The sequence below is a fragment of the Phyllostomus hastatus genome, unplaced genomic scaffold, assembly GCF_019186645.2.
Source record: "Phyllostomus hastatus isolate PE091 unplaced genomic scaffold, TTU_PhHast_1.1 phas_scaffold_21, whole genome shotgun sequence".
NCBI lineage: Eukaryota > Metazoa > Chordata > Mammalia > Chiroptera > Phyllostomidae > Phyllostomus > Phyllostomus hastatus.
In genome coordinates, this window is record NW_025334017.1 from 21,904,929 (window position 1) to 21,918,435 (window position 13,507).

A 13,507-nucleotide genomic window follows, 5' to 3' on the forward strand; every position below is an offset into this window, starting at 1 on the left:
AAGGGTGAGAAACGTCGGTGTGAGAGAGAAACATCCATCCATTGCCTCTTGTACACACCCGACTGGGGACCAAACCCACAACAGCCCAGGTGTGTGTGACCTCTCACTTCAGGGACGACACCCAACCAGTTGAGCTGCACTGGTCAGGGCATGTTGTCTTGATTTATTTAACAGACCTTTAACATTTCACAAGCAAATTCAAATAATGTGTAGCATGTTGAAAATGATATTATATTTACCAATACAGTAAAGGAAGGGCCTTAAAAAAGATAAGTAACACTCAGGGCTTTGGGGGTTATTTTTCCATTGTTGATAGTAATACTATTTAGTGCAAAGTTTTTTGAAAGGTGTTGGCCCCCCAACACCTTGAACTTTCAGTAATCTTGAACTTTTTCATACCGTTTACCTACTAATTCCACTTCTAGGAGCCTACCTTAAGACAGTATTGATAGATGTTTGTCATAGATGTTGGTTGTCAAAAATTGAAAACTTGAATGTCCAGTTATATGAGAATGGTTAAACAACTTGTTTCTAACACTAAATGAAATACTGTGCAGCTTTTTAAAATAGCATTTATGAAGAGTATATTAGCATGGAAAAACACTGGTTTACATATTTGTCTCTAAAGTATGATTATAACCATCAAAGGGTGATGTGGGAGGAACCTTTGCCCAGGTAGGGCAAAAAAAACTGAAATCAAATGCACTAAATGTTACCATTGGTTATGTTTCGTGATGAGATGGAGGTTGGGAGGATCTGGGTTTTTTCTCGAATTTTCCACGGTTACTTCAGTGAAAAAGCAACTGAAACATCTATGGGTGGGAGACCTAAGAGAGTGGAACAAAGAACCAGCAGAAGGACTTGGAGCTGTGCGCCCACAGTGATCGTAACTTCACCATCACCCAGTTTCTGCTTTCTACGTGGGACGCTGCTGGTGGGAGTTGGTGAGAATGAGTGTCCTTTTGTGCACAAAGAGAAGTTCTTCTTTCAAGGGCATTAATGGCTTACATTTTACTTGATCACTTACATTTACCACTGTTTCAAATCATACCGTAGAGGAAAAGAAACATTTTGAATGGCATACATGTTACTTTTCTTTGTCTTTCATAATGTTCTCCTCTTTTTCTTACTATCCAAAAACTATAAATTAGTGTTATAATGACAAGGGTTAACAATGTAAACTACTCTGACCTAAAATATAATTTCAGCCAATAGTAATCACGATTTGGAAGCAGTTTATTGTACTACTTGGAAAGAATACTAATTTCTTAAAGAGGCATTTTTATTAGTCCAAAGAAAGAAAATCTGATACTCAAGAGTATAATTTAATGTTAGAAATGTACTTTTGATACTTTTTCTCAAGTATCCCTTGGTGTTTTAATATGAATAATTTTTATGAATGGGCATCTTGTTTGTTTTAATGATTACTCTGTTACAAGTTACACTATACTACCATTTTTTAACATGTTGACATGACGTCCTTTATATAATAGCACTTGGACTATAACCAGTTTAAAATATTGTCTTGTTTTTCCTTTCAGATCTCTAAGCAAGAACAGAAAAAAATGGACACACTTGACGGAAGCGTGGCCGACACCTCATCTCGGTGCAGTGGAGCTCAGGACAGTGGGATCGGCAGTGACAGTGTCAAAATCAGAATCGTGCAAATAGAGCAGCACAGCGGCACCAGCCAGCATCGCATCGCCCGCCCCTCACGCCAGTCATCAATTGTAAAAAATCTAAATTTCATTCCTTTTGACATATTTATTACTGCAAGTAGAATCTCACTCATGACTTATTCCTGCACAGCCTTACCAAAATCCAAATTACAAGAACAGAGCGATAATGAAAAAACAGGCAAGAGTTCATTAAATCCCCCAGAAGATGATTCAGGTGTTGCTAAAGCTAGCGAGGCGTGTATTTCCACAGTGACAGCCGAAGATCTCTTCAGCAGCAGTCTGTCTTTTCCTTCTGGGAAAAAACTAGGGGCCATCTCTCTTGAAAGTCTTCATGCAACCACAAGGTCATCTGCTAGACAGGCACTTGGCATAACTATCGTTCGGCAGCCTGGACGCAGAGGAACTGGTGATTTGCAGCTCGAACCGTTTTTATACCTTATTGTCTCCCAGCCTTCTTTGCTTCTGAGTTGTCACCACCGAAAGCAGCGAGTGGAAATGACCATTTTCGATGCTGTGCTTAAAGGGGTAGCGTCTGATTACAAATGTACAGGTAAGAGCCTTCAGCTTCACTGGAGTGCTAATAACTGCTCTTACATATTAAGTTCTATTCCCAGTTTCAAGATTTGTGCAAACAGAAAAGAGCTAGCAGACTAGATAAGGCTTCTTTTCTCTACAGAATATGGAAATTTATAAAGTTCATGTCCCACAGCTGAATCATGTTTAAGTCAGTGTTTGAAATGTACCAAGGGTTAGCCTTCATGTTCTTACCTTGCCTCTGAATGTTCATTTTTTTTCTCTTCAGGACCTAAGTGAAACGTGTCTCTTTCAAAGCTGTAGAAATGCTTAACAGTTTTCAGTGATTGGGAAACAAAGCTTTAGTTCATATTAATAGCCTATAGGTACTTTTTATCTCATCATCTTGTTATAACAGCTTAATAGTAAATATGTTTGAGAAGGTTTATTAGTAAAATTAGATAATTTAAAGATTGTATACATCTACAACACATTTATTAGTAGTGTTGGCCAACTAGCTCTTTTAACCAGAAAACATCCTAATATATTACGATAATTATATTGAACTATGAAGCTTGTTGCTTGTTGACACTTGGAAAGTGATCAGGGGTTCAGATTTAAGACATAGTGGCTGTTAAGTAACAAGGGCTAATGTAGAGTTAGACATGTGGCCGTGGCTAGAAAGACTGGGGGCGGTGCTAGCAAGCTCAGTCTAACTCAGCATTTCACTGCTATTGGGTGGTCCCATGTAGCAGATGGAAGGCAGCAGTGAGGCACTTGGAGAATTCGTCCCATCTGAAAATAGGCTTGTTTGTTCTTGGCATTAGGGAGAACCATCTTACAAAGCTGGCTCCTGGAGAGTAGACAGCAGGTGTGAGGGTCAGGATTCAGCCAAGGAGTAAGGCCAAGGGAGCCTTTGCTCTTGCGGATGTACATGGATGTGCATGGCAGGTCCGCTGCTTTAGAAAGGGCAGCTGGCTAGTGGTGGGGTGGAGTAACCTAGGGTTACCTCCTAGACTGCCTGTTGGCCCTCTTGTCACTGGTGCATGAACTGGCTCACACTGACTTGCAAGAGCCAGTTTTTTAAATTTTAGGAACATTTAAAGACAGTTGTGAAACCACTGGTAGTTTAGATCAGTCATAGTGAGAGTATTCATGTCACAGATATTGGGAAATGCTATCAAGCAGCTTTCCTACTCTGAGGGCCAGTTAAACATTTACCAGCAACCACCGCCTCCCTGACTCAAATGTGTTCTCCTTTACTGAGTGCCTACAATGTAACAGGTATTGCAGGGGCACTGGAGGCAGGAGTGCTGCTGAGGTTGTTGATGTTATTTGAATCAGTTCCTAGGTCAAAAAATGATGTACTTTCTGTGTAAAAAAAAAAAATCCTTTTGTGTACACCAACATGGAACCCAATTTAGGCAGATGAATCTTAGAAGGTTATAGACCACACTCAGCATAGGGAATTACATGGGGGAGGAGAAAGGCTTACAGGGTATCTAAGGAGCATCCTTTGCACAGTGTTCTTGTGGGTGCCTTTTCTTACACAAAAAGCATCTGCTTGGACATTTACACTATGCAAATAGTTACCCATATAAATTAGCATGTTTCTTAAAAGTGCAATTAGCAGTGTGGAGAAATTCATCAGAAAGCAAGTAGTTAGAATATCCTAAAAAAATGCAACTAGCATTTACTGAGTACACAATCTGTGCCAGGCACTTTACCAACTGCTTTAAGTGCATTCTCTCAGCTAATTTCTACCACAACTGTATGGGAAATGTTCCATTCCCATCTTACAGGTGAGAGAACTAAAGTTAGAAAAGTTACGTACTTTGTCCAAGATCACAGACATAGCAATGAACAGAGCTAAAATTCAAAGCCAAGATTTGCTGCACTCTGGAGTCTGGCCTCACAGTCTGTCTGGATCCCTGAAGTGGAGAGAAGAATGTGAACCTGCAGTTCTCTCGGTCGGCCTCCGTGGTCCCGCTCCAGAGTGTGCAGATGTTTCGCTGGTGAATTTGTGTGTGACCACACAGCACAGCTTCTCTTGGTAGTAAGACAAACCTGGGTTCCAGTCCCGACTCTGTCACTTACAAGGTGTCTACCTCTCTCACAGGGCGACTGTGAAATGGAAAAGAGATAATTCATGAAAGTACTTATCATTGAATCCAGCAAATAGTAGGCCCTCATAGATGTCTGCTGCTATTGCTTTTACTATTACTATACAGTAGAAAGATGACTAAACTAGGGAGCAGAAACCTTTAGTAGTATTTTAATATTGGTCCTGCCATTAATTAGGAGTGTGATCTTAGCCAGTTCATTTCTTTGGGTTTCTGTTTCCTTGTCTGTAAAATGTGATGACTATTATAAATATTAAGATCTACTCCAGTTTAAGGTTTTATCATTCAGGAATTTGGAATTCATCTCACATTTACCTTACAAAAGAAACTTAAACTATACTACTCTGGCCTCAGAGAGTTGACCTGTATAAGCCACTAGCCTATCAGATTAAAAGTTACTTTGGCTTGTTTTAGAGATACAAATTTTCTTTTGATATTCTTGTGGAGCACTGAGTTTATTCAGTATTTTAAATACATACATTTTATTAAACGTTAATGAAGTTTTTTTCAAAAATAACTGATCCTGGGGGATTTCTGTGTTAAATTGCTTACTTGAATGAATGATTCAAATCCCACTACCAGTTTAGTTATCTAGAAACACTTCGTGTAGCACTTTTCTCTGCAGAGAAAGCACTGTTCCAGGTCCAGGATACCTTTGAACCCTGACATGGTGACCGTGTGTGTAAAAACAAAGAGGAAAATGTGAATGGCTGTAATGTTACCATTCATGGGGAGGAGCAGTAAGGTGGGAGTGGCCAGTTTCATTCTGGACTCTAAAGTGAAGGAGTCATTGCAGTGTCCTCATCGGAAGGACAAAGAGGGGACCACCATGAAGCTAACTTTCTTAGAAAGCTCAAGGAAAAGTTAAAATCGTATGTTAGGAATGAAAGTAACATATAATGTCTTCTGCAGTGTTCATACATCAGGTCCTGAAGTAACATCATTGCATTCATCGTCACATTTTACATCGATGAGATAACCACAGGAACTTAAGTCTTGTTCATATCATCAGCCTGTGGTAGAATTGGTTCCATTTTATGTTGTGTTGTATAAAGTCACCAAATCTCTGGATGACACTGACGACTTACTGTACTTTCTCTCTTGACACTAGAATAGATCCTTTTCCACAAGGTAACTCAAGCGGCTGCCAGCCAGTATTGGTTTTAACATATATGTGCATCCCAGTGAGGGCCATATTTTAGTATGTCAGACATGCCTGAGGTCTTCATGGAGATAATGAGTTTTCTTTTTTAAGAGGATAAGAATATTTGATTGTAAAAAAATTCTAGCACACTGTGGCTTGAGATTGTTTACTGTTTTCTCTGCAAGTTATCAACCATTAGTACATGTGCTCATGTTCCTTTGTATGGAAATCATATGGGACAAAAAGTGAACAAGTGATTTTTGTTACCCCTTAAAAAGACATGTTTACAGGATAACTTCCCCCCCCAAAATCATAATTTGTGTAAATATTATAAAAGACTGTATTAAAAATTTTATTTAACTCATTAATTAATAAAGGAACTAGTAAGAATGTTACAAAAGAATTCGTAGACAGGAGACTGCTACGGCCCTAGTCATCTATGAGATTTTGATCCTCTGATTCACTTGGGCCCTAAAATCAGCCAGAGGCACCTGGTCACAGACTTGATTCATTGTTAAAGCATGGCTCGGGGTGATTCTAGAAGAGAGAAATATTGTTCACGTTAAGCTATGAAGATGTGGTCTCATTTGACATTTTCAGCAGACCTCAGTGAAGACCCTGAAAGCAAACCCTAAAAATCCTTTGAGCGCTGTAGTGATCCAGTGTGAATGCCCAAGGGGGCTACTCGAAATTAATTATTGTGGTTGTTAGCGCCACACTGACCCTCTTGTCTGGTACCATCGGTGTGACTTCACCTTAGGATGAGCGTGTTATTCCTGTCATGCTTTCACTTCTGCAGTCAGGCAGTCTTCAGGCAGTCAGGCAAGGAGTATCCGTTCGTTCATTCATTCATTCCCTTTGAACCCTGGTAGTTAATCAGACATGTTCAAGATGCTAAGGAACCAGTAAGAAGACTCAGTTTCTCTGCCTTCAGGCAACTCTCTTCACTTAATAATCATACTTATTATGACTAATGATGAAAGTTTAGGAGAATATGGGTCTTCGTAACATGGAAGGCTGAGCCAGAGAAGCAGTTTAGGAAAATTTAGTATTATTTGTATGCAACAGTGTAACACAAAACTGCTTCGATACAGAGGAATGAAATAGGACTACTCTTCATATTATTTTTCTAAATTATTTATAGATTGAGCTGTAGCTGCAATTCAGGATAATTTTTAGTATTCTGTTTAATTTATCTATTTGTTTTTGGCTTTTTTCTTTGTAATATATTTTAGTGGTTGCTGTCAGCTTTCCAGTGCACAGGCCTACTCTTTCAGTGTGTTTAGCAGTAACATTCTATCACTTCATCGAAAATGTAGAAGCCTTACGATCATATATATTGCTTTAGCCTTCCCCACCTACATTATAATTATCATATATACTAATCTGCATGTATTGAAAACCCTACCAAATAAGATTTTGATCTTTGTTTCAATAATGTTATATGTTTGAAAGAACTAAAGAAGAAAAAACTAGTATATTTTATATTTTCTGGGGTTTTACCATGTCCAGAGCTTTTCATTCCTCAAGTCCCAGGTTTTCCCCTGGTATATTTTCCTTCAGCATTGAGAACTTTGTTTAGCATTTGTTTTAGAACAGGCCTGCTGGCAACGAATTATTTTAGTTTTCCATGACCTGAGAGTATTGCTTTGTCTGTCTCACTCCTGACATAGTTTTGCTGGATATAGAATTCTGGGTTGACTTGTCTTCCAACACTTGAGAAATACTGTTCCACTGTCTTCTGTCCTCTGTGGTTTCTGAACAGAAATCTATGTTAATTCCTATTATTGTTTCCATATACATAACATGCTGTTTTCTCTATCTGTTTTCAAGATGTTTTCCTTTATTTTTGGTTTTCTGTCGCTTGATTATGATGTGTCTGGGCTTGAGTTTCTTTGAATTTATCCTGTTTGAAGTTCTCGGAGCTTTTTGACTCTGTAAATGCATGTTCTTTAAGTAAGTTCAGGAACTTTTTTGGCTGTTATTTCTTTAAATATTTTTTCTGTACTAATCTTTCTCCTCTCCTTTTGAGACTCCAGTGTTAAACAATTTTATATTGTTCTGTAGATTGCTAAGACTCCTTTTTTTCTTTTTTTTGTCTCTGTTCTTTATATTCAATAATTCTGTTGAATTTCTCAGTTCTAAATTTCCATTTAGTTCTTTTTTTGTAGTTTGTTTCTTTTCTGAGAACTATATTTCCATTCATTTCAAGTATGTTTACCTTTACCCCATGAAGCATAGTTATAACACCTGCTAAAGTCTTAAACGCTTGTCACTGCCACTACATCACAGCCACTACCATAGCTGTTGTACACACACACACACACACACACACACACACACACAGTCACCTCTGGGGCAAAACCAGGAGATGAAAAAGAAAAATAAAAAGCAGCTGTTCTCCCCTCCAGTCTCAAACCCACAGGGGCATCAGTTCCCACACAGGGATTCTGTAAGACCTTTGGCGGTTCTTGTCGTCACGGTGCACCACCACTTAGGACTCGCTCTCTAGTCAAAGAAGGAAAAAGAGGGGGAAAAGAACAAAAGAAAAGGGGAAACTCAGCATTGTATGGGTCATATCTGTGAATTGAGGCCCTTCCCAAATCTGCATTGTTCTTGTTTACTTTTCAGAGTCCTCGGGTATTGTTTTGTTTTGTTTTTTCAAGTTTTTAATTGTAAGCACCATGAGAGTTAGGCTGCAGTGAGCTTATTCCAGTTTTGGCTGGCACCAAAGATCCTGCAATTTAAAGTAATAAAAATATTTTCTAGTCCATTAGCCAACACATGGCCTTCTGAGAAACTGAATACAGGATATCCCCCAGAAGTGATACTTTGATATCTTTACATCTATAAGCACAGCTCAGTGTAGTGTATTGTAATGAATAATTACTGCTCTCAGGGAGTTGTCAGCATTAACTTGATTCTGCCCATGTCACCATTAAACAAAGAATGTGCCCAAATACTCAGAGGGTGGTAGTAGTGTTTTCTCTATGTGTCCCTGAGGGATGTCCTTTCACATGTTATACAATCAATGTAGAAGAAGCAATGCTGCGAAACTCATTGTTCTTCACGTCATTTTGCCTTCTCAGCACATGTGACTGACATATATGCATGTATATTGAAAATCCTGAATTAATTACAAGATGCTACTCAGAATAGGGATAAATGGAATCTGTATTTATGCATATGGCTTTATTTATTTTAGAAACCCAAAGTGAAATAAGAATGATAGTAATTGCTTATAATTTTGAGTGATAAAGCCTCATCCCCAGTCTGCACAATTTAGCGGTCTTAAATTATGCCAGCTATACCTGTAAGTGTATATATAGGCTTTGTCTTACTCTCCATAAATGAAAAACTGGCAGATTATTTAAAGACTTATCAACTTGAATTTCTTTCATGACTATTAATAGTAATACCCTGAAGTGATTTTGTATCTATTGAAGTAGATAATACATCTGTGAGTTAACAGGTTTCTTTTTAAAATGTTAAAATAATATGCCAGCAGGATTTTCCTTGCCCTTCTCACCTGGAGCAACCTCCTACAGAATGAGCTTTTCTGCCAGCACCCTTATATGTAGCAGCTGTATTATTGGCAATTCTCTCTTAAATAAAGATGTATGTAGTTGTTTTTAACATAATCGTATTAGTTGTGTTTATAAATATTTTAAAATTGGTATTTGTTTTGTTTAAGGTAATAGAGTCCAGATTTGAAATTGCCTCATATCTTGACTATGCAGCCCAGGGCAGCCTCAGAAAGTCATTTTTCTTCTTGTTTGTTTGGAGCTTTTTGTTTGTTTTTGAAGAAATGACTATGCCATCTGGTCAATTGTGAAGGAGTTGAACCATTCTGGCGGAATTTAACTAACCCCCATATTTCCTTAGTGCACAGTCAGTCAGTCCAGTATCTTATTACTCATTAATGTGTTCTAGGAACTAACAAACTGATTTGAAAACAATTGTTTCTGCTGTCTTGCAGCTTCTTTACCTTATTAAATTTTTCAAGCGTCAACAAGGCTAAAATACAGAAATTAAAGTTGATTAGAATTTATCATACTAAAAAATCAGGTAATAGCATACTATTATTACCAGTTAGGAGAGAAATATAAGTATTATAAATGGGTCCAGTTAAGAGGCAGACATGGCACAGAGCTCAGTAAGAGTTCAAGAAATGGAGTCAGTCAGTCCTGGTTCTAATCCCAGCTCTGCTACCTACAGCTGTGTGATTGTGGGCACGTTATTTCACCTCTCTAAACCTCAGCTCCTGATCTACAGTGTGGTGGTAACACTGATAGTGTCCTCTCAAGGTTGCTGTGAGAATTAAACAATGTGTATGAAGCTCTAAGTGTGTAGCACAGAGTTCAGTGAATGTTAATATAATGTTGTTGCTTTTGTCATCGTTGTTAATATCTTCCAGCAGATTTTAAAATAGTGGTTGTAATTGGCCACGAAAAAAAATTCACATCACTTTGGCGCAATTATTGCTATTGTGTAGTTTGAAAAATCTCAGTTATAGTAATTGACTTCTTTACCCTTTCATGAATAGGTCTGCAGAAAACGTGCCGAAGACATTTGAGTAAACCAGCAGTTGGAAAATCATAAACTGGCTTCTTACACCTCATAAATCATATCTTGATTTCATTTAGTTATTGTGACTTTAAGAGATGGATTGAATTACATGTCTCCTTAGAATTAAAGGTTTTGCTAATGTCCCTGGAAAGGCTTAGCATTAACCTGTGACTTGAATGTCATAATGATCACAACTTGAACATTTATCTGAAAATTTAGCTGCTGGGAACATTTCTTGCTGACCTATAATGTGAAATGAAATTATTACTTTGACAGGAATCAGCAAGTAAGTAGGTCTATTAAATGAGGGGCACTCCAGTGTATCACTCAGCGAGAGCTGTGCTGAGAAAGTTAAAAAGAAATGGACCAGCCAGTGCGGGAAACTGCTGTGTGGGGAAGGGCATTGAAATGACATCAGTAATTTGTTCTTTTAGTCTTGGCTCTATTGCTCTTGGCTCTTTGATGCAAATTGTTCCTTATCTCTAAAGTGGGTAAATAATATCTTTTTAATAGTTAAATAGTTTATTCTGAGCTCCAAATTAGACAATATTTATGAAATGCGTTGGAACTATGAAACGTTATTCAACTGTAAGTTGGGACTTCTGTAATTATTAGTAATAAAAGGAAGAGCCTAATAGACCTTCCTTTTGGACATAAGGAAAAGATTAGTGTCCCAGTCCTTTTTACACCCATTTTAACTAATGTTTACTTTAAATGACCAAAAAAAATGAGAGGAATCACTTAAAGCCACTGGTTTAGCTTTAATATTACAGAACCCAGACTTTGCTCAGAGAAGAGAAGAGGCTTACAGCTGGGATTTAGTTGATTTTCTTTGAGTATATAGGATTCCATCTTTTAGTGGACAGCACCCTGTGTTTCCTTGCACTGAATTTTAGTATGTTGTCCTGCAAAACATCTAAAACCTACATTAGAATTTAACCTGAAAACAAGCAAATAGGAAAAGAACCAGGAACATCATGGAGCAGCATAGAAAATAAAGTGAAAAGAACTTATTGAAATGATATTTCATTTATTACCTGCTGGTTAGCATCATTAAGTAGAAAGAATGTACTTCCTTACATGGAAGACTTGATTCTAAAAGTGAGAGCTAGTGGACACTGATGGTCACACATTCCAGTGGCCACTTTAAGCCTTTCCTCTTCCTCTCGGCTCCAGGCTTAGGATTTCAAACCAGGAGATCCCTACCCCTTCCCGTCACATCTTCGGAGGTGCAGAGGTACAGAGTGTGGGGGAAAAGTGCTTGTGGAGTTAGCCAAATGCTTGGACGTCAACAAGGAGATGGTGGTGGCTCTTAACTTGCATCAGCGCAATTTAGAATTGGTTTCTTGGTTGGTTTTGCTGACCTGACATTGAATTGTTACTGTGTTTTATGGATCTAGGTTCTTTCACTTTTAACTTTCTACATTGCAGGAGCTATATGGACTAAAGGAATATATGGGCTATATTCCTTTTGTGCCTGCATTTAAAAAAACGAAAAAGAAAAATATCACCGTGAAAACTAAGGCCCATAAAAGAAATCTAGAAAAATATAAGACGTGTCCAGTGGTAAGAAGGTGACTGTTCAAGTAACAAATGACACCCCAGGCATCAAGCATAGCTGGAAACAAGCACAGCCATGGCCCCTTGGGAGATTTAACAACATCGGCTTCATAGATAGGGGCAAATAGAACTAGTAAAATACAGTCTCCCTAGATGCTTTCCTTTAAATTTTATTCACATTCTATAAAGAAACACCTTTGTGTTCTCTTGGCTGGGCATAAAAAGATTAAGCTAAAGGACCATCTAGGAACATCTTGTCAATGAAGTGAGACTGAAGGGAGAATAGGAGGGACTCTAAGCCTTCACCCACTGCCCTGATTCCTCTTTAGACAGTTTCTTCTTCCCTACTGTGATGAGCTGTTAACTCCACTTGATCTTCCTGGGGTGGGTGGGGGAGAGGGAGAGAGAGAGAGGGCAGAGTAGAGAGAGAGAGGGTGCTCTGTGAAATTGCAGTCCTGATGCACTCACCATGTTATTTTATAAATTATTTTAAAGTGCCATCTCAATCTCTATAGGTTGATATACCCAGATACCTTTGGAAAGGGGTCTCTTAAATTCTAGTTAAAAAATGGAAAGGAATCTACTTTGACTTGCAGATTATTTACTTCCTTTCAGAGTATTTCCTTTCTGTATGTGAGACAAATATTTCTAAGGGAAAGAAGGTAAGAATATAATTTGATAATTATGAAAACCAAAGTGCAAGGAAGTTGTCAAGTCTATAATTTCTCCTAACCAGTAGTATTAAATAGGGAAGTAAGTTTATTGACTAGATTTACAGACCTCAATAATGATTATGTTAACAATTAAGTATAAACAAGCTTATTAGTTTTAGGATCAAAAAATGGGTATAATTTTCACTAATAAAAAAAAGCTTTTTAGCCTTAGCTGGTGTAGCTTAGTGGATAGAGCATGGGCTGTGAACCAGAGGGTCGCCGGTTTGATTCCCAGTCAGGGCACATGCCTGGGTTGCGAGACCAGGGGGCACACGAGAGGCAACCACACATACATATTTCTCTCCCTTTCTTTTTCCTTCCCTTCCCCTTTTACTAAACAATAAATAAAATCTTTTTAAAAAAAAGCTTATTATTTTCTACTTTTTTATTCCTCTTATTTTAGATCAACACTAAAAATATTTTTCAAAATCAAAAGACAAAAACAATAAACTAGGAAAAGTAGACACTTAAAAGATGCATACACTCCTATCTTATTTAGAGTTTGAGTGTAAGAAAGAAAATAGTGGCTGTTTACTGCCCTGCCACCATGACATACCCCATGCAAGTGACATTACACGTATTATCTAATATAAGACCCCAACAACCCTACAATTTAGTTTATTACCCCCATTTTGGGAACAAAGAAACTGGAACCCAGTGATGTTAAGATTAAATTTACCCACTTCAAGGAGTCAGGACTTATACCCAGATCTATGTGCCTTCAGAGTTCTTGTTTTTTTCATTACCCTACATTTTATCCTGTTATAAACTGATATAAACTCTCCTATGGAACAAAGTGTGAGAAAGCTTCATGAAACTAAGTCTGTGTTCAGTAAGTCCTGGGTCAGTGATGGGCTATTTCACAAACCTCTTCCACGTGACAGTATCATATCACCTGCCAGTTGTCCGTCAAGAGTCCATTAAAAGTCACTTACATGCTGTTTCATAAACATGACAGTGCGCTGGACCTCAGGCCAAAGAGAACCAGTCTTCCTGAGCAGCCACAGGGGCCACTTTGGTTCTGTGGTGGCCTGAGATAGGCCTGGGCTCATTAGCTATGGCAGATTTCAGGATGTTTGTAACCCATAATCACAGGTCATTGAAGATTTTGCAGAAAAGTGAGTGAAATACATAGTCTGTTATTTAAAAAAAGAAAGAAAGAAAGCCAAACAGTAGATCCTTCTGGACTTTCTGGAACTGATAAAA

The 13,507-nt window shown here is 38.1% G+C and overlaps 1 protein-coding gene across 2 annotated transcripts in view; it reads left to right on the forward strand.

Moving 5' to 3' along the window:
* VPS13B (vacuolar protein sorting 13 homolog B) overlaps positions 1-13,507 on the forward strand; it is a 699,511-nt gene that overhangs the window by 482,194 nt on the left and 203,810 nt on the right. For both annotated transcript variants that reach the window (XM_045861171.1, XM_045861172.1), the window contains exon 34: positions 1,542-2,229. In XM_045861171.1, the coding sequence (XP_045717127.1) occupies positions 1,542-2,229 (688 nt within the window). The remainder of the gene's footprint in view (positions 1-1,541; positions 2,230-13,507) is intronic.